Source organism: Myotis myotis, unplaced genomic scaffold (assembly GCF_014108235.1).
Source record: "Myotis myotis isolate mMyoMyo1 unplaced genomic scaffold, mMyoMyo1.p scaffold_m19_p_38, whole genome shotgun sequence".
Lineage (NCBI taxonomy): Eukaryota > Metazoa > Chordata > Mammalia > Chiroptera > Vespertilionidae > Myotis > Myotis myotis.
In genome coordinates this window covers 19,804-40,382 of record NW_023416344.1, presented here as the reverse complement: position 1 = coordinate 40,382, position 20,579 = coordinate 19,804, and the positions used below count along the sequence as shown (strand labels likewise).

At 62.0% G+C, this 20,579-nt stretch overlaps 1 protein-coding gene across 5 annotated transcripts in view; it reads left to right on the top strand.

The window, feature by feature from the left end:
* Nucleotides 1-20,579, top strand: part of CCDC57 (coiled-coil domain containing 57) — a 39,768-nt gene that overhangs the window by 1,009 nt on the left and 18,180 nt on the right. For all 5 annotated transcript variants that reach the window (XM_036303789.1, XM_036303792.1, XM_036303790.1 and 2 more), the window contains exons 2-15: nucleotides 924-1,338; nucleotides 1,838-1,946; nucleotides 3,446-3,547; nucleotides 4,486-4,643; nucleotides 4,717-4,791; nucleotides 6,326-6,526; nucleotides 8,085-8,243; nucleotides 9,362-9,524; nucleotides 9,904-10,038; nucleotides 10,983-11,199; nucleotides 11,643-11,795; nucleotides 12,100-12,203; nucleotides 12,793-12,957; nucleotides 16,974-17,160. In XM_036303789.1, coding sequence (XP_036159682.1) covers nucleotides 932-1,338; nucleotides 1,838-1,946; nucleotides 3,446-3,547; nucleotides 4,486-4,643; nucleotides 4,717-4,791; nucleotides 6,326-6,526; nucleotides 8,085-8,243; nucleotides 9,362-9,524; nucleotides 9,904-10,038; nucleotides 10,983-11,199; nucleotides 11,643-11,795; nucleotides 12,100-12,203; nucleotides 12,793-12,957; nucleotides 16,974-17,160 — 2,335 coding nt within the window. In that variant the 5' untranslated portion in view covers nucleotides 924-931. The remainder of the gene's footprint in view (nucleotides 1-923; nucleotides 1,339-1,837; nucleotides 1,947-3,445; nucleotides 3,548-4,485; nucleotides 4,644-4,716; nucleotides 4,792-6,325; nucleotides 6,527-8,084; nucleotides 8,244-9,361; nucleotides 9,525-9,903; nucleotides 10,039-10,982; nucleotides 11,200-11,642; nucleotides 11,796-12,099; nucleotides 12,204-12,792; nucleotides 12,958-16,973; nucleotides 17,161-20,579) is intronic.

The window sequence follows — 20,579 nt, the reverse complement described above, 5'->3', positions numbered from 1 at the left end:
CGGGGAGGCTGCGGGTGACGGGTCGGTGCGCGCTCTGAGCCCCGGCCGGCGGTGGGATTGGCACAGGAGCAGGCGCTGACGAGGCGGGAGGGCGCTGCACCTGGGCTCCTGCCGTGGGTCTGGTGTGCACCTCGAAGCTGGTTTCTCGGAAGCAGCTGGAAATGCAGAGGAGCCATGCTGGCTACATGGGCCCGGCTCCATCCTGGACACGTTGATTTTATCTTGAAACTGGCCAGCAGCCTGGGGCTCGCGTCACGCGATTGGATTTCTGCACCAGAGGGGCAGCTCCGGAAGGTGGCCGTGTGCCCGATGCCGACGGCACAGGGCAGGGCGGGAGGGTCCTCGGGAGCCGTGGGCCTGCAGGCCTGGCTGTGCTCGGGCCCTTGTCCAAGGGATGGCCTGTGTGCACATCAGCTTCGGTGGACGGGCCTGCCAGACCCAGACTCACCAGGCACCACGGCCACCTGGGCTCCTGGCCATTCGCTGGGTCATCACTGGGACACTCACCCCGGGGCCTCTGCCCACGGGGTTGTCCCACGTCTGGGCTTTCCCGGAGCTCTGTGGCCGGCCTGGCCGGACCGGGCCTGACCACTGGGTTCCCAGGGATCCAAGCTCTGCCACCAGCGCAGGCCACAGTCCATGTGATGCGTGTCACTTGTGCCCTGTGTGACATGCATGGCACTTGTGATGTATGTGCCATGTTGATATGTGTCACATGTGTGCCGCTTAGGACACTCGTGGTCGGGGCGTGTGTGCTCCTGACCTGCTGGGCCCTGGGGGAGCCGCCGCGTGGGGCTCCGGAATGCACAGTGCGACCGACAGCGGGGAGCCGGCCCGGAGCTGCTTCCTGGGGTGACAGCGACCGGAGCCTGTGGCTCCGAGGTGGGCTCCCTAACGGAGCCGCTCCCCGCCTCTCGCCACAGCTGCCGCCATGCTGCCGCCGCCCTCGGAGCAGGCCCTGAGCGAGCTGCTGGCGTGCAAGGAGGAGGAGTGGCGTGCGCTGCAGGCCCACCGCGCCCAGCTGCAGGAGGCGGCCCTTCAGGACGCGCAGCGCCGGCTGGAGGAGGCCGAGGGGAGGCTGCGGCGCCTGCAGGAGGACTTCCTCTACAACCTGCAGCTGCTGGAGGAGCGGGACCGGGAGCTGGAGCGCTACGACGCCGCCTTCGCCCAGGCGCAGAGGCTGCAGGAGGCCAGGCAGGCCGAGGCCAGTGAGCTCAAGATTGAGGCGGCCAAGCTGCGGCAGGCGCTGGCCAGCGAGGCCCGGCAGCGGGAGGACCTGCAGCAGCAGCACCAGCTGAAGCTGCAGGAGCACCGCCTGGCGCTGGAGCGGGTCCACAGGTGGGCACACCTGCGCCTCCCTCACACGCGGCCCTTTCAGTGGCTGCCGAGCCTGTGCTGTGGGTGCTGGGCCCATGCCCCCGGCAGGCACAGAGCTGACCACCCCCACCCCACCCCACTGGGTCCAGCCTCTCCCGGAGCAGGCAGTGCCTCGCTCACTGCTCGCCCGTAGTGCAGACGCTGACCTCAGGCCATTCCCGATCCTGGTAAAAAGGACACTGTGGCCCTGACCAGTGGGCTCAGTGGGTGGTGTCAGCCTGTGCACCGAGACGTCACTCTTCGGTTCCCGTCGAAGCGCAGGCCCCGGTGGGTGCAGGCCCCGGTGGGTGCAGGCTCTGCTGTTGGGCAGACTCTGGTGTGGGTGTCAGTGCTGCTCTCTGGGTCCTGCTGACGCCGCCCCTCAAAAGCAAAGTACCATTCACACTCACACGGCTCCCGGCGTCACGTCCTCTGAGCACTGTCCAGTGGGGCTTCTCTTGATGCTGTTGTCTTTGCCCAGCGACAAGAATGCTGAGATCGACCACCAGCGGGAACAGTATGAGAAGCTGAAGTGGCAGCTGGAGAGGAAGCTCCAGGAGCTGGACGGCGAGCTGGCTCTGCAGAGGCAGGTAGGAGGCGCGCCCGGCCCTGCACGGACTGCCCTGCCCGGTGTCCCAGGTTCGGGAGGACGACCACTAGTAACTGTCTGGCATCTGGGGGATCACAGCTGAAGGGCTGCGGTCAGAGTGGGGTCCCAGTGTGCTGAGCTGGGACCTGGGCTTCCCCCGAGGGTGGGTGGGTGTAGACAGAGGAGCTGTGAGGGCTGAGCCCGGGGTGAGGACAGGTCAGGTGGGGCACTTTGGCTGCAGGACGCTGGCAGGGGGTGAGCAGGAGAGGTTCCCAGGGGCTGCCTGTCGGGGAGGCGGGGACAGGGTGGCTGTGGCCGCAGCAGCATCCCCGGGTGGGCGGGGGTTCTGGTCCTGGGCTGACTTCCCTGGGTCACAGGCCGGGCTCCGCCTGCCCCCTGGCGGCCACAGCCTGCAGAGCTCTGCGCAGAAGGCAGTGCTTGGTCCTGTGACACCTCAGGACCAGTGGATGCGATGATGTTCACGTTCTGGCTCCAGTAAGGTTACTCATGCGACCCTGGTACTTCGTTTTGCTCCTCAGAGGGTACAAACAGTGAAGGGTGGCTCTGCAGTCCTACCTGCACAGTGTGAGGCCCCTCCCCCTGGAGAGCGACAGCCAGGTGTGGGCCCAGCGCGGGCTCCCTGTGTCCCCAGTCACTGAGCCAGCTGGATGCTCACGGGAGGCGGGAGCCAGTGAGCCTGAAAGACGTGAGACAGAGGCCGAAGTGCTGGGCTCCCGGCTCCCATACCTGCAGGCAGGACCTGACGGGTGGGCCCCGACTGTCACATTGGGGGCCTTCTGGGGGCAGGAGGCTCTTCCCAGCAGGAGGGACCCAAGAGAGTAGCTGCAGGGACAGGCCAGGGGCAGCTATGCCGTGGCTGCAGTCGGCGGGAGCCGGGAGGCTGTGCAGGGGAGGAAGGTCGCACTGCGGGGTGCATCCTGGGAAGGGGCGCCACTAAGGAAACAGGAGGGAACAAGACAGACACAGAGAAGCAGAGAGAAGGGTGGGAGGAGGGTGCTTCAAATGCCAGGAGAAATGGCACTGGACGTGGCGGGAACGCTGGGATGCGACTGCTGGGTGGGCAGGGACAGTGTTATCGTCGTCATGGTGACTGCGTCTGCCTTTAGAATGAGCCCTGGGTGAAGCTGGGAAGGGCCTGGTGTAACGGGAGGCATGGGGTAGGGTTGCCCAACAGGTTGCCTGTCTGTTGTAGCAAGAAACCAGCAGGTCAGGAGGAGTGACACTGGTGGTGGGCGTGAGCATGGCCGGAGACTTGAGGAACCCACCGGAAAGCCGTTCGGAGTGGTGGTCCGGCCAGGGCTCGTGTCTGGTCCTCCGTCTTTACGCTTCGCCCTGGGCCTCCCTGCAGCTCAGTGTACTGCACAGCGAGGATTGCAGCCACAGGACGGCTTGCCGCCAGGCCACGCCCTCCGAGACGCCTGAGGCTCAGTGTGCACCCCGGGTCCGCTGTCCTGCCCACTCACCCTCTCCCACCCCCAGGAGCTGTTGCTGGAGTTCGAGTCTGAAGTGCAGAAGAGGGAGCACGGGTTCCGGCTGCACGCCGACAGCATGAGCAGCACAGTCCTTACCCACGAGCTCAAGGTAACGGGCGCGTCTGCCAGGGCCTCTAGTGGTGAGGTGGCCTCTTCCTTTGCACAGAGCCCCCACAGGGCCAGGGCCTTTAGCACCGAGTCAAGGATCAGCCTGAGGGGAGGGAGCTGTCTGTGCAAGGGAGGTGAAAGGGGGCGACGCCTGGCCCGGCCCAGCCGCCCTGGCTGGTGCTAGTAGGATGGATGCCCTGTCCTCGTGGTCAGCTAGGTCTCTGCCCCACTGCCAACCTCCCCACCAGGCCTGCAGTCCATGGGGAACACTCACCATCAGGGGCCCAAGGACCCTGGAAGTTCTCTGTGGCTGGAACCCATCCCTAGTCTGAGTTCCTGGCACAGACACCAGTGCCCATGGGCCCCACCTGCCCCAGGGCCAGCGAGGCATCCAGACCGCGAGGCTGGGCTGCCCACAGTGACCCTCACTTGGCCACTGTGGGGACTTCTGAGCGCCAGGGGAGAGGAGATTTGTGGGGGTCACCCTGTGCTCCACAGCATGGAGGACACTCTGTAAGGGGGCTCCAGGGGGAGTCCCAGGTGCAGGCCCTGGCCCCACCTGCTGTGCGAGTGGGTTCCAGACCCCAACACTGCTGCCCCCAGGGCTCACGCCCGGGAGCTGATCGGGGCAGCAGCTATTCCGCCTCCAGATGTTAGTCGAGGAAACTGAGGCCAGAGAGGTTACTTAGAAATGGAGTGTGCGGCCGGGATTTCAGCCGCGTTCCCTCCACCTCCACCTGCATGTGTGAGTCCGGATCTAATAGTGTTCACACCTCCTGTGAGGAAATGAAGCAGGTACACTGGCCCGCTGGAGTGACGGCTGGGTCACGCGGCCTTGTGGGGGTGCGGGCTCTCCAGGGCCGTGGGCCCCCCGGCATTCTCTCCCGATCCCGATGGGTGGCGCTCACAGCCTCGTCCTGAAGCCTCTTCCTGTCTCAGGTTAAGCTTCTGAACAAGGAGCTGGCGGTGCTGAGAGAGGCCGGGGCCCAGGCTGCCGAGTCCCTGCAGGGCGCGCGGGCGGCCAAGGCGGAGCTGGAGGAGCGGCTGCAGCACGCCGCCTGGGAGCTCCGGGACCTCGCCGCCGTGAAGGACGCCCGGTGCGGGTCTCTTCCGGGTCCGGGGGGTCCTGGCCGACTGCGGCGGCTTTCCATCACACGTGGTTCTTCTCAGGATAAAAGACCTGGAGGACAAGATCCAGTCGGTGCAGCTCACCCGGAACACGGAGCAGGAGACCTTCCGGAGGAAGTGAGTTTCTGGCCCCGTCGATGGCGTGGGCAACCTGGGCCTGCAGTGCAGACGCCTGTGAGCGCCCGGTGCGGCCAGGGGAGGTGGAGAAACCCTGTTCCCCTCGCTGTGTTTTCAAGTTTGCATCCAGAACCTCTTAAATTATGAATTGAAATAGTTGAGAATGAATATCATTTTCAGCATCTTACAATACTGTCATTAAGAGCTAAAACTGCTCTTTAACACCCACCTAGATGCCATAGCAGTGTCACACCCACTTGCATTCAGTTAAAAGTGCAGCCTGGCCGGCATGGCTCAGAGGTTGAGCCTCGACCCAGAAACCAGGAGGTCAGGGTTTGATTCCCGGTCAGGGCACAGGCCCGGGTTGGGGGCTCCATCCCCAGTAGGGGGTGTGCAGGAGGCAGTCGGTCCATGGTTCTCTCTTGTCACTGATGTTTCTTTCTCTTCCTGTGTGAAATCAAAAATATATATATATATATTTTAAAATGTATTTTATTGATTTTTTACAGAGAGAAAGAGAAAGGGATAGAGAGTTAGAAACATCGATGAGAGAGAAACATGGACCAGCTGCCTCCTGCACGCCTCCTACTGGGGATGTGCCCAAAACCAAGGTACATGCCCTTGACCGGAATCGAACCTGGGACCCTTCAGTCCGCACGCCGGCGCTCTATCCACTGAGCCACACCGGTCAGGGCGAGCATATATATTTTTAAAGTGTGGAGCCACACTTGGGCTGTGGAAGCTTCACTGCCCTTTCTCTCCTCGACTCCTGTTCCTGCTCCTCCCCAAGCAGTGTTATCCGAGTAGAATGGCGCCTCCTGCGGGCAGCATGCATGTGCATGAAAACCAACATAGACTTCACTGAGGTCGCAGGCTCTGTTCCTAAGTGGAGGTGTTACGTTCACAAACAATGTCACGGGCTGTGAAGCTCAATAACTGCTCAGTAAGCTGCTGTGTCCTTGGACTGCCTCTTGTACCAAAACGAGACCCCCGGGCTCCCAGGGCCTGCGTGGGGCCGGGCTGCCGCGTCCCACACCCTCCAGCTGGGAGCTGCTGGCTCTGGCAGTATCTCACGTGCTGACCTCCTTCCAGTTACGTGCCAAGTACGTTGGACTGTGTGCCAGAGAACAGGCGGTGCCCGCAGTCACGGGATCTGCACGCCGTGGGCAGCGTTCACCTCACAGTTTTCGGAAGTTGGATACGAAGCTTCACAAAGACACGTGACTGGGACGAGGGCCGACGGCTCCTGCTCAGAGGGGCCTGTGGAACCCGCGGGCCTGGGAGTCTGCATTCTGCCCGAGTGCTCCCGGCCCCTGCGCGCCGCTTCCCGGGCCTCTGATGCAGACGTGGCTTCAGTTCAGGGAAGACGCTCGCACACGCTCAGTGCTATGAGCCAGGCCGCTGTGCGGGCCCCTCCCCCATAGCTGTCTGTGGGGTGTCCTCAGAACACACTGGAGGCGAGTACAGCACAGAGGGAGACAGTGAAGACGGGCCCCGTGAGCCCGCTGTGAGAGCAGGGCGCTCCGTCTTCCAGGCACGAGGAGCTCGACCGGGTGGCCAGGGAACGGGACGCGGTGCTGGTGTCGGTGAAGGGCGCTCACGCGGAGCAGCTGCGGGCGCTGGAGGCCCGGGTGCTGGAGCTGCAGGCGCAGTGCGAGGCCCTGGAGCTGCAGGTGCGCAGGGCCGAGTGGAGGCAGGCGGACGCCCTGAAGGAGAAGGACGCCGCCATGGACAGGTGAGTGCGGGCTGTGGCCCCGGGAAGGGGCGTGGTCACTGTCCAGTGCGGCTGTGGGATGGTGCAGTTGGTGCGCGTGAAGGTGCGCCTCTGCTTGTTGTGATGAATGGAGAGCACCTGGCACTGAGCACCACGCTCCGCCCTTGGAACCTGTCCCCCTAACTGAGCCTGTCACGCTGTGTCCTGTGTCGGCTCACTTCCCCGAGCGCATGTCCTCCAGGCGTCCTGCTGTCACGGGCCCGGTTTCCCTGTGGAGGGGCGCCTTTTGTTTACCCAGCATCGGTGATGGGCGTGGAGTCCCCACCCTCTGGCTGCCGGGGAGCTGTGCTGCGAGCACGCGGTGGGTCTGTTTGGGTCTCCTCTCCGCTCTGTCGAGTCTGGGCCCAGAGGAGGGAGGGCTGGTCTGGTGGGAAGTCATTTACTTGTGAGGAACCGCCAGCCTGTTGTCCACAGCAGATGCCCAGTGGGTCCCGCCTCTCCCTTAGCTGGTTCCTTTAAGCCCGGCTTTCTTCCCGCTTCCCAGCCGCCTCGGTCCCACGGTGCCAGGCGTCCAGGGAGAACCGGCGGGGACCTTTGTCATGGGCACTGGGGCTGAGCGCTCGTCCCCTGCCGCGTTCGGGAGGTAATTGAATAACTCACGTCAGTGCTGGCCTGCTCCGCACCGGCTTTTCCCTTGTGGGGCTGCTGTCTCTTCTCCACTGGGAATCCTTTGCCAAGTGCCCTTCCTGCTAAAGGAACAACGGCTTTGACAGCATAAAACCAGGAGGCACAGCTTGCTCAGGCGCTTCCTTAGGTGCCGATGTTGGATGGTTGTGGGACCGGCTCAGTGGGGTGGGGGGTCGGGGAAGCTGAAGCAAGTCGCGCTCACAGTGTGTGGCCGGCGGTGCTGTGTGGCCCCTCCCAGGTCTACGGCTTCCTCCCCTCCCCGCCTCTAACGGCTTTCTTCTTGTGAAATTTACCCAGCTTTTGGTGATTTTACCAGGGAACGTAAGGTCATAGACCCTCATTTTACTATTCAGTTTGAAAGTACGGGCTGAATGTCCATGTGGAGTGCTGTGCCAGGTGAGGACGGCCTATGAGCCGGGCACAGGTCCGCCTCATCGCAGGGCTCAGCTGGTCTCTGGGGTGTGTGTGGGGGGGTCCGTCTGCTCCTCTAGGCGGGGAGGTCTCCCTGGTGTGGACGCGAGTGTGGAGGCGGCATAATCTGCAGCATTTCCCTGAGGCCCGCGTGCGTGTGTGAGTGCGAGGGTGCATGTGCGAGTGCGAGTGTGTGTGAGTGTGTATGCAAGTGCGAGTGTGCGTGTGCGAGTGTGTGGGTGTGAGTGCGAGTGTGCATGTTCAGGTGCGAGTGCGTGTGTGTGAGTGCGAGTGTGAGTGTGTATGCGAGTGCGAGTGTGCGTGTGTGGGTGTGAGTGTGCATGTGCATGTTCAAGTGCGAGTGTGTGCGTGTGTGTGTGAGTGCGAGTGTGCGAGTGCAAGTGTGCGAGTGCGAGTGTCTGTGCTGGGTGTGAGACCTCGCACAAGAACCTCACCCACTCCCAGCTGCCTTCCTGCCCAGGCTCCGGGAAGAGGCGTCCGCGCTGAGAGCCAGCTGGGACGTGCAGCTTGCTCAGCTGTCGAAGGAGATGCTCTCCAAGGACCTGCAGGTCCAGTCGCTGCAGGAGGACACGGCGCAGCTCCGGGCTCAGCTGGCCCGGTGCCAGCAGGACGTGGGCAGGTGATGTCCCCTCAGACCTCGTCATGGCGCCCCCTCTTCATGCCACTGAGTCCCTATTCACATCCTGTTGGGGAAGAAAGACAAGAAACAGGAAACAGATGGAAATAGGTTTCTCAGTTCCTTCTGTCTCAGTCTCCCCGATACCTACGCTCACCCTCGTTAGTCTTTCGTCTGTTCCCTTCGGCTTTAACTTGAGCCCTTTTGGTGGCCTCCACTGGTGGAGTCATAGACTATAACATGGCACCGTTCCCCTTTTCAAAGAAATACACGCATTTAATGCTGGGAATGTTCTTCCAAGCACTGCTCAGCTGTATCCCACAGATTTTCATAGTATTCCGTTAAAAGTGTTTCCTGATTTCCCTTGTGGCTTTTCTTTGGTCTGTGGTCACTTTTTTTAAGTTCAATTGATTGGGATGACCTTGGTCAACATGAACATACAGGTTTCACATGTAGGTTCTATGTGACGAGATCTGTATGTTGCCCTGTGTGCTCACCACCCAAAGCCAGATCTTTTCCTGTCACCCTGTATTAGGCCCCTCCCCCCAGGTCCATGGTTATTTAGAAATGTGTTGCTTAATTCCCCTTTATTTTGGGATTTCCAGATACCATTTTTTTACTATCGATTTCTTTTTAAAAAAATGATTTTATTGATCCTTTACAGAGAGGAAGGGAGAAGGATAGAGAGTTAGAAACATCGATGAGAGAGACACCTCGATCAGCTGCCTCCTGCACACCTCTTACTGGGGATGTGCCCATAATCAAAGTACCTGCCCTTGACCAGAATTGAACCTGGGACCCTTCTGTCTGAAGGCTGACGCTCTATCCACTGAGCCAAACCGGCCAGGGCGTTACTACTGATTTCTGACTTAATTCTGTTCTGGACAGGACATTTTCTGTGCGTATTTGTTTTGTGGATTTAGTGTGTGACTGATGGGGACCTGCTTGGGCCGTGTGAACACCGTCCAGGCCCAATGGGGGGGTTGTGGGGGGGAGGGCACGGAGGTCTCGCCTCTGTCCCGGCAGGTTTCTGCCGCTGCCCACAGGTGTGAAGTCTGTTGTTTATGGCCCTGGGGGCGGGGACGATGTTCACATCCGAGGTTCGGACTCTGGCCCCGTAGGTACCAGCGGGAGCTGTCTCTGGCGGTGGAGAGGGAGCAGAGCCTGGAGCGGGACAAGGTGCAGCTGGGCCTGGACTGGCAGCGGCGCTGCGAGGGCCTCGAGCGGGACCACTACCAGCAGCACGAGGGGCTGGTGCGGGGGCTGGCCTCAGCCAGGGCACAGGTGCGCAGCGGCGTCTCCGAGGCGGTGCGCCCTCTCATTCAGAAACACTGGTCCCCGTGGAGCGGTTGGACTCAACATCGAAAGTTGTGATCAGTGTGTCCCTGTCTGCCCACCAGCCTCGCCCCGTGTTTCATTAGCTGTTTCTCCCACTGACCCGTGCTGGGCGGTTCCCACGTCCACATGCAGCCAGTCGGGCAGCCGGGGTGGGGCCGGGAGGGACGGCTACGTCCCGAGTCCCGCCGCTGCCCAGTGCTGCGGGGATGCCAGTCACCATGTGTCTCCATGGCACTTCTCCTTGGGCATCTCTGGCTGCCTCTTAGGAGCTGGCATGGACTGAAGCTGGCACTGCTCCCAAGGTGACGAGTCCGCATTTCCCCAGGTCGCTGCCAAGCTCCAGGAGGCGGAGCAGAGGCTGCGAGACCAGGAGGTGGTGCTGAGGGCCCTGACCCTGGAGAGAGACCAGGCCCTGCAGGCCCTGAGGGACCACGGGCTCAGCCCGGAGCAGGAGGTGCAGGTGAGTCCCCCTGTCCTCCCCTGCCCCCAGGGTCTAAACCTCCTGCTGCCGCACCGGCCCTGGGCCTCCTTTGTCTCGCTTGTGCTGGAGTTTGAGCATTCGTTGTTTCCATTCACTGTCTTCTCTCTGATCTGCTCCGAGTCCTGTCCTACCCGGTCGGTTTTTGTTTCAGATGATGTATTTTTCATCTCTGCAGATGCCATGTGGTTCTTTTTTTCCCCTTTAATATATTTTTGTTGATTTCAGAGAGGAAGCGAGAGGGAGAGAGGGATAGAAACATCAGTGATGAGAGACTCACTGACCGGCTGCCTCCCGCACGCCCCCCACTGGGGAGGGAGCCCGCAACCTGGGCCTGTGCCCCGACCGGAATCGACCTCGAGCCGTGCTGGCCGGGCCGTATTTGGTTCTGGCCCTGCTTTTGTTTTCCTTGGGCCCCTGAGCAGGTGGTAGTGATGGTGCCTTAAGCCCTGGACTATCCCTTGCACCATTTTTCTGGTTCATCCCCGTCCATGCTGAGCCGCAGTCCCCTGGGTCCTGTTCTGTTGGCTCAGGCATCGCTGGGGGACATTAGAGGGCACCCACATTTTGGCTGTTGCACGTTTCCGTGTGGGCTTACCCTCCGTTCTCCTGGGCCTGCCCTGGGAGCGCCCTGCGGGGCAGAGAACAGCCACCGTCCCAGTGCACAGGGTCCTTTCTCCGCATCCTGGCTGCTGCGTCTTTACTGTCACAGGCACCAGCCGGGACTAGTGACTTTTTGACTGAAAAGGACGAGCCCCCCAAAGAACAGTCTTGCTTGTGAAACAGAAGGAAAAGAGATCTTCACACTCCTGTTCACTTAGGAAGGGAGGGAGGTCGCTGCAGGGTTTGACGGAGGACAGATGAGGGGCGCGGGGAGCGGGGTGAAGGCAGCACCCATAACCATCGCCCCTTCCTGGACGTGACAGGGACTCCCTCGGCATCACGAGGAAGAGGCGAGCCCACGTTTCCCGTCTGGCGAGATCCAGCGGCTGCAGGAGCAGAACACGAGCCTGCGGAGTGCGGTTGCGCAGATGAGGGCCGAGATGGAGGCTCTGAGCGAGCAGGCGCTCCCCCCTGCCCAGCCAGCAGGAGACACAGCAGCCTCAGGCTCCCCCGCCAACGCTGCCCCCGACGCTGCCCCTGGTGAGCGAGGGAGGCTCTGAGAGGTGCATGTCCCTTCAGAGGCGGTTTCAAAGCCCGCCGCCGCCCGCCGCCAGGGGAGGGGTCTTACGTCGGTTCTATACATAGGATAGAAACTTATTGGTGAAGCGGAAGAGAAAAGTGAGGGTGCTCACTACCTCCGGAGCAGGGACCACGCCAGCTGGGGTGGCCAGTTCAGCACCCCACCCGGTTCAGGGGGGCCCTAGGGCTGTGGGTGCTGCCTGGATGGGTTGGGTCCCAGCTGCTGAGCCCTCCCCGCAGAGCCTGGCCAGCTGCTCCCTGGACGCTGCGCTCTGGGGACGAGGGGAGGGAGGCACATGGGTGCCGACACTGAGGGGCGGGCAGGGCAGGGCAGGGGGGCAGCCGCTCCAACTGGGGGAGTGTCCACCCTTGTGCACGTGTTTACAGGCGGTTTTTTTGGTCAGATTATGTTCTGGCTCTGGAAGCAGAAATACGAAATCTGAAGGGTAAGTTTAAAACCCTGGAAGAGCAGCTGGGAGACACACTGGAGCCTTCAAAGACACCCTCGTCTCTCGTTGACGTCCAGCCCGGCGTCTGTACCGCAGCCGACGCCCCCGGTGAGAGTCCAGTCGCGGGTTGAGGGCCCTGTCCCAGCAGCGTCACCCCAGTGCAGAAGCAAGCTCAGGCCCCTATTCCCAGCCCCAGGGCCAGCCGCTGTCCCCTCGCCCCCCCCATTCCCAGCCGCTGTCCCCACGCCGGCGGAGCCCCAGTCCTGCCCATCCACAGCCCTCGCAGCTGGCTGTCCTCACTCTTCCCTCTCTCTCTGTGGGGCCCTCCAGTCACTCCTCATCCCACTGGGGACTGGAGAGGCAGGGATGACTTCTCGCTTGGCAGGCGGAGCCTGACAGCCTCTCTCTGCAGGAGGGGCTGTGCCCACTGGTGGCGCATCCTTGGGGCTGGCGCTCAGGCGGCTGGGAGACAGGACACGTCTGCTGAGCTTCCTGGTGGCCCGCCTCCGAGAGAAGGTACCGCCTGACCTGTGCCTGCGGGTCTCTGCTGGGTGCTCCTGGGTGGGCAGCTGGGGGCCGGGAATCTGATTGAAAATACATTTCACTTCCTGTTCCTGGGACCACAGCTCTGTAAGCACACGTGGGCGAGGGGGTCACATCTGCAATGCTTCCCAAGCCCACGGCGTGGAGTCTCAGGCGCGCACACACACACGTGTACACACACACATGCACGCGGAGGCAGGGTCACGGTCGGGCTCTCGCTTTGTCCTGGAACCACAGCCTGGGACATGCCCACCTCCGCGTGGTTTTATTGTTAATTAACGGTGTCTGTCTCCAGTGCCCCCTTTGGTAGCGTATGTGACAAATTCCACGAGCTTGGCACTTGTCAGGATCCTTACAGGGTCGCTGCACATGCCTCTCCTGAGGCTGGGGGGGGGGGGGGGGGGCGGGGCGGACTTGGTGCGGGTTCTTTACCTCCGCCTGCCAGCCCCGCCCCTCCGCTGGCCCCGCCCCTCTCAAGGCCCCGCCCTTCCTGTCCACTCCCGGCCCCGCCCCCTCCTCCTGCCGCTTCCAGCGGCCTCCCTGACTGCCTCCCAACGCCCAGGTGCTGCGGGAGCCCCTGCAGGGGGGCGCCCTCTGGCAGGAGCTTCCTCACGAGGTGGACCAGGTGCACCTGGAGGTGCGGGAGCTGCAGAAGCAGGTGTCTGAGCTGGAGAAGCATCTCGCCGAAGCGCCCACGGCTCCGGCCGGCACCGCCCTCGAGAGACAGGTGAGCGCCCTGCGCCCGCCCCCATCTGCACCTGTGGCTGCCTGTCCCGGCCTCGCTGCAGAGGGCGCCCTGCGGGTGCTGCCCAATTAGTCAGCAGAGCCTAGGCCTGTGGGCCGCCCACCTCTTCCTCTGCCTTCCCTGGGGCCCCTCCTTCTCTTCCCCTTTCCTCTCCTCTTCCTTCCCCCTCTGCCTTCTCCTCCCCCCTACCCTCCCTCTCCTCCCTCCTTCCCTCTCCCCCTTCCCCCTCTCCCTACCTCTCCCCCTCCCTACCTCTCCCTCTCCCCCTCTCCCTCCCCTCCCTCCCCTCCCTCCCCCTCCCTCCTCCCCGTCTCTTCTCTCTCTCCCCTCCCCTTTTAGGGGACACCCTGCTGAAGGGGCAGTACCAGCCTTGGCTCTTCAGGTCTTTACGATCCTCGGTTCAGAGGCCAGGCATAGGGAACCGCATGTGTGATGAGTCTTGGCGAGTTGCCAAGAGGCCCCGAGAGCCCCCGGACTGAGTGCTAATTTGGGGTTTCCTTCAAGAGGCCCTGTCGCTTCCATGAGCTTCTCTGAAACCACTGCCGTCCCCTGTGGCATGGGCTCCGTCCTCGTCCTCGTCCTCGTCCTGGTCAGGCCCGCAGCCCACTGCCTGTCCCGCTCTGTGGTCCCAGCCAGGGTTCCGAGCCACAGAGCGCCCGCAGGGGTGCTGACCCCCAGGGTCCCTGCTGGCCCTGAGACCTGTCCCCCAGTGACCGGTCGTCAGAGTGAGCCCTGCCTGGGAGCGGGCGCTCCGCGCTCGGGCACGGAGAGTGTAGACATGGAAGACCGCCTGTTGTCTTTTCCCAGCAGCTCCCAGAGCCAGCGGGTGGGGGTGCGGCAGGGACGGAGAGGACCGGGGGGGGGGGGGGGGGGGGCGGGGGAGGAGAGGAGAGGAGACCTGTCCCTGGAGTTCTCCCCCTAGTGGGGTGGGGGGAGGTGGGCACTGACCTCTGTACCTTCGGGTTCGATGCGTCCTGCAGCCCTAAGGCTAGTCCCCTGCCGCCCACGCCCACAGCTCGCCTGCGTTCTCGCGTCACTGATTCCACCTGTCAGAGTGAAGGGGAGGACGTGGTGCAATAAGCAGGACTTGGAAGCAAGGAGAGTGGTCTCTGGGCCGCAGGCCGGGCAGGAGGGGACACGCCTAGGGCCTCGCCCGGAGGTCAGCGCCTCCTTTCAGTCCCAGCGTCTTATGACCTTGGGGAGGTCACTTCCTGGATGAAGTGGCCAGTCCCTCTGCCCAGCCCAGGCCACCCGGGCTCCCACCACAGCTGCCCAGCTGTGTGTCTGTGGCTGGGAGACAGCCCCATGGGGGAGGAGAAGGCCGAGGGCGAGGATGCCCCGGGGCGGCTGGGGGAGAGGAGAGCAGGGCAGTGGAGCCCGTCCCCAGGAGCCCTGCAGACCTGCGCCCCCTCGCTGAGCGCCCACTCTGCTGGAGGAGCCAGGGCGGGTGGCGGATTCCAGCCTGGGACATGACGGGGCGCAGGAACCCTGCAGGGCCTGCTGACCACCGGGCAGTGCTGGGGCGCCGTCATCCCTCAGACACGGGCACAGAGATGCCCCTGAGAGACGGGCAGAGATGGAGAAGAGGAGCAGCGGGCCCTGCTCAGGGAGTCAGCTGGGCTGGCCTCGCACAGGGGACACTGCGGGAAGGTGGCCGGTGGCCAGTGGTGTCTGCACCTCACAGCCCTTGTTACAAAGGGAAGCGTCCCTGTCGGAGTAGCCTTACCTGCGGACACCACCTCACCGAGGGCCCCATTGCCAGCTGGGACAGACGACGTCGGGACGGCTGAGCACAGACAGGTGGGCTGCCCGCCCCAAGGGGCCGGGCGCAGGGCAGGAGGAACGGGAGCACGTGGACCGTGCATTCGCTTGGATGCTGCTCCACGTGGAACTGGTTTTCTGACTGGTTGTTAAGAGAACGTCCTCATTTTCAGGAAATAAAACTGTGGCTGGGCATAAAGGGTGGAGTGTCCCAGCTCCCCCTGCATCGGGCAGGTGACCAAGCACAGGCCGCTGCCACCTGGCGCTGCTGCCTGCAGCTTCTCTAAGCCAGGCCCTCCGGCCCCAGCCGACCTCAGGGAGCCCAGGTCACACCCTTCCCAGGTCTCTGGTGTCCCGGCCCACAGCAGGGGCGGCTGGTGGGCTGATTGCGAGGGTCAAAGGGAGGATGACCTGGCTGCCAACAGCACCTTCGCCTGCTGTTGGCTCCACCCTGTCCTGAAAACCTGTAAACCAGGCAGCACCCGCAGGGACGCACGGGTCCACTGGGGGGCAGTGTCTGCTGTACAACCAGCGCTGACCGCTGGAGGCTGGGACTGCAGGAGGGTTGGCTCTGCAATGGGTCCCCGTCCTCTGCATCGTCCTCTGCATCGGGTGGGTCTCACACAGCCCAGGCCTTGGCCTCCAGCGTTCTCCTCCGTGGACTGGAGCATCGTGGGGACAGCTCAGCTGCTGCCCAGCTGCCTTTGGGGCCTGGGGCTGGCAGCATGGGGCCACGAGTTTCGAGGTTCCTGGGGGGTCTGGTCATTGTTAGCTTGGAATCAGTATCGTGGGGAGGAGCCTTGGAGTGATCTACGTAACACATCTTACCAGGAGCCGAGCCCCAGGGGGCCAGGTGGGGTCCCTGCTGCCGGGCCCCTCACTGCGCAGCCCCAGGGACTAGAGCGCAGCCTGGTAGCCACCTCGCTCGTGCTGAGGGCGCTGGGGGGTGTCTTCTCCTACGGCTCTCATGCTCCAAGGTCTGGGAATCTGGTACAGGACTGCTCTCTCCTCACTTTAACACAGGAGTCAGACGCTGCTGGCCAAGCTCCCACCCCGACCGGCCGCCCAGACCCTGCTGGGAGGCTGTGCACTCCATCGGGCTGGGTCAGCCCCCCAGGGGCCTCTGTGCATGAGCCACGCTCCTGCCTCCAGGACCCCATGCGTGTCCTACGTCCCTGAGAAAGCAGAGCAGGCACACAGGGGAGACAGGCCCGGTCTGTCCGGGGCTCAGGGCCATGGACCTCTGCCTCTGTAGCCTGGGGCACAGGCCAGCCACCATGGGCAGTCACTGCGGCTCCCGGGCACGGAGGGCACGGCGCCTGCCAGGCCTGGAAGGCACACCAGGAAAAGGAGCCAGGACAGGGCGTGCTGGCCTCTGCCCGGGACGCGGAGCACTTCCTTGTGTCCACGGCAGATCGTGTGGCCGGGACGGGCACACTGCGGCTTTTCATGGGTGTCAGAAGCAGCCAGCCAAGTAGGCCACCTGTTTCCGTCGGGCCTTGGGCACCACTGGCCTCTCGGGGCCCCCCCCGAGACAGGCAGCCCCCGCTCTTGTTTTGCAGGCCCCCCTGGGAGCACCTGTCTGTGCAGGAACCTGGGGTGGGTCAGGTGGGGAGTTGGGCCTCAGTGGGGTTAGGACTGGGGGCTCAGACCTGGAGTGTGGGCCCCCATGGCCTCTGCTTTCTCTCTGCATCGTTGTCGAGAGGAGCCTGAGGGCAGGTGGAGCACGTGGCTGAGCCTGGAGCTGGGGCAGGAGAGGGGCGGCCACTAGTCCAGCGGAGGGCAAAGCGCAGGGTGGGCGCCGGCGAAGGAGGTGGGCTGTGCAGCCACCACTGGGCCCCTCCAGCCCTTCTGTGCCAGGTGGGCAGTAGGCACCCAGGCTGTGGCCATGGCACACACACGGGGCCCATCAGAGGCACAGCTCTCATGGGTCCTGGGGCACCCTGGGAGGTGGGGGTGGGTGCCGGCTGGCTCCTCCTCCTCCTCACTGGGTGGGCACTCTTTGGGTGCGGGGACAGGCCCCAGGGTCGGGGCTGGGAAGGAACTGGGTGCATAGGAACCGGATCCCGCCATGAGGGGCGTCTCCATCTCTGCTGACACTGCCCAGGGCCTCTCTTTGGAATGGCGTCTGTCCCCAGGGATGTCGGGTCTGAGACAGGTGACACAGCCATCGCACCCCCCTCCCCCTCTGGGGGGCTTATCTTGCGGGCTGACTGCTATGTGGGTTTCATTCACAGGACCCAGCAGCTGGGGGACCCGCAGGGACCGAGGGCCCAGGGACGCAGCCCCCACAGGCCCTGTCTGTGCAGCAGCTCCAGAGGAAGCTGAAGGAGGCGGCCCGGGTGGCCCTCCGCCTGCGGCGGGAGAAGGAGCAGCTGCTGGAGCTGGGGAACAGGCTCCGTGCCCAACTGGGCCAGCCTGCAGGTGAGCCAGGGTGTGATGGGCACAAACGCTCTGGGCCCGGGGAGGCCAGGCGCGGGGCAAGGAGGGAGAGCAGAGCCCGTGTCCGTATCTCAAGGGAGGTCAGGAGCCTGCTCACGGGCCGTGTGTGAGAAGACACCGCCGGTCCTTGGAGCTGCTGCACTTTGTGCAGCCTGGTGAGCAGCAGAGGCACCCACCCACCCACCATCCATCTACCCACCCGTTCATCCATTTATCTATCCATCCATCCACCTACCCATCCCCTCATCCATCTATCCATCCCCGCATCCATCCATCCACCCACTCATCCATCTGCCCATCCACCCTCCCATCCACCATCCATCATCCACCCACCCATCCACTCATCGATTTATCTATTCGTCCACCCACACACCCATCTATCTGCCCATCTGCCGGAAGCCGGTCCATCCTCACCCTCCCATCTATCCATCCATCCATCCATCCACCATCCATTCACCCATCTACCCACCCACCCACCCACCTATCCATCCATCCACCATCCATTCACCCATCTACCCACCCACCCACCTATCCATCCATCCACCATCCAGTCATCCATCCATCCACCCATCACCCACCTCCTTGTTGGGGAGGGAAATTTCCCCCCACCCTTTTACCTTCTGAACGTTTAAGAATTAAATTGACAGCAAGACAGATTAACCAAGACAAAGAAACCAACAATTTGTGGGGAATGGGCAAGACAAAGAAACAGGCTGGGTGCCCGTTAGTGAAGACCCTGTTTGCTCACAGCCCAGGGGCGCGTCCCTGTCTCTGATCGGAGACTCAGTCCTGCTCCCGGGCACAGGGTGGGCCCAGTGTCCTTTCTGCACCAGCTGTTTCTAGACTCACTAATCCAAGAGTGCAGAGCAGCATGTTTGGGTAAATCATAAATCCCTCACGGACAATTAGTGTTAAGAGCTGGAATCGGATGTCTATAGGTGTGTGGGGGAACTTTTGCTGGAAGAAATTTTCTCTTTACAATCACCTCTATTTTTGATGAAGATAATGATAGTAAAACTAATTTGTTCATAAAGGAAGGCTCGTCTTATTAAACTTGCCTGGTTGTTCACATCAGAGCGAGAGCAGCGACCGGCTGGCTCGGGCCTGTGTTGCTGGGACTTCTTGGCGAGAGAGCCCAGCCACGGACTTGCCCTCGGCTGCGCCTGTGGTCCCTGTAGACTGGGGTGGGTCCTCTTTTCCCAGGGCCCCCCAAAAGCTTGAGGTTCCTGCACCTGCTGGGAACGTACCTTCCTCACTCACCTGGGAAAGCGGAAGCCCTGCAGGCAGGGTACCAAGGGCTGTGGCTCCATGGAGTCGGCCTTCCTTCGTGCTAAAGCCGCCGGTCCTGGCTGAGCCCCGCCTGTTCGCAGCCTGGCGTCCTCTCAGCCTTGGGCCTGCTGCCTGGAAAGGGCACGCTCACTACGTTTCTGAATTCTGGGCCATCAGGTGGGAGAGGAGATAAGTGCTTCATCATTGTCCACAAAAGTGTGGATTCACCAAATTGTTCTAAGTCCTAGGAAGCTTACGAGAAAAAAGTTCCCTTAATTATGGGAAAACAAAATATTTTTTAAAATCAGTGGTGTTTCAAACAAAAAAGTTATAAAATTATCATCTTCGTGGGTTCGGGTAGTCCCACACTGTTCATCCTGTAGATCCCGCCCTCCTCAAGCAGCGTACAAGTTTACAGGCATCAGCATCGCGTCTCCCCCCGAGGCAGGTGCATTCCTGCCCCACGGAGGCCGGGCTGTGCGCCTCAGCCGCCTGCCCGCAGAGCACTTCCCGCACCCGCACGCTGTCTGTGACTGAGCGCTGGAGATGGCAGGGCCCACGGCAGGCTGGCACAGGGCCTATGGCAGGGCCCACGGCAGGGCTGGCACAGGGCCCACGGCAGGGCTGGCACAGGGCCTATGGCAGGGCCCTCACGGTGAGCTGATAAGGAAAGGAGCTTCGCTCTGAGGCGCAGCACGTACGTGGATAACTGGAATTACGACGGTGACATTGTGCCGGGACAGATCCCACTTCCAGGGGTTGCGCAGAATTCTGGAACACTGTGCACAGGCTCGGTCGGCACTGAGAGCCTGTCCTTCCTACCTGGTGGCTCCTCCCGTCACTTCATGCATCAAACAGGCTACACACCTCCCTTTTGTGTGTGTGTGTGTGTGTGTGTGTGTGTGTGTGTGTTGAGAGAGGGAGAGAGAGGGAGAGGGAGAGAGAGGGAGATAGAGGGAGAGAGAGGGAGAGAGAGGGAAGGAGAGAGAGGGCGCAATTCTGGGTGGGTGGTTTGCTTTAGAGAGCAGTTCTTTTGACATGTTCCAGGGCCCGCTAGAAATTTTCAAAGCTCGTTTCAGGTCAAAAAGACTCTATTAGAATTTGATATTTGGGGAGTTTTTCAAAAATATCCAAAGGTTCCTGAAACGCGTGGCCAACATGCTCATCCTTCAGGTGAAACAATAGGGCTCAGTGTCCCACTGAACATCGGGTAGCCGAGACCTCACAGGCTCCCAGGGCGTCCTGTGAGCAAACAGCCCGCGACCCATGGAGCACAGAGAAGCACCAGGTCTCTTTTTCCAAGCAGATTACTTAACAGCAAAGAAACTTCCACGGTCTATTGTCCGAAGCAAACGGAAGTCCAAGGAAACCTGGTCCCGACGGGGAGAACCGGTTCTGATCGTGTGCGCGGGCGCTGCCGCCGCACTGCTTTAGGGAAGCGAGTTTCCGTCCTGACTGGACAGCACAGACTCCTTTCCGGACCCCACGGCGCCTTCTCCCGCTCCTGCTCGTCCTCCCGTCTGTGATGGGTGTCACTTCAGGGCCCATCCACGCTCTTCTCCCTCAACAGGTGTATCTTCAGACTCAGCCCTTTCTACGGGAGCATACACTTTCCCTTCCTGGAAGGTGGCAGTGCTTCCCTTCTCATTTCTGTAGCTTTGATCACACACACTAGTGAGAATTCTCTACTGAAACCTTTACTTTCTGGGAAGTAGGCAGTGGTGAGCCGTCTCGAGTGGGCTGCCGTGGACTGAGACTAGCAGGTGCCTTTTGTGGTTTCTAGAAACGTGCTTTTTCATAAAAACTCCTTGGCGTGGCCTGGGACGTCTCCTGATAACCCCTGATAACCTCAGGTTCTTGGCAACGAGGAAGCGGAAGAGGTAGGCTCTGTCCAGGAGCGAACGCTGCGCTAGCCCATCCTCCTTGGAAAGGCCTAGACATCAGCCAGCGGGAGGCTCTCAGGGTGTCGTTGCCCCAGAGGCTCCGGGAATGTGTGAGTAGGCATCAGACCATGATTGCCAAAGAGCTCGCCAAAACCCTCGTCCTGTTTACATCCCCTTCACTTGTTTGCTCTCATAACCGTGCTGAGTGCTCAGGAACTCACGAGGCTTGAGACCAAGTGGCTCTCTCCC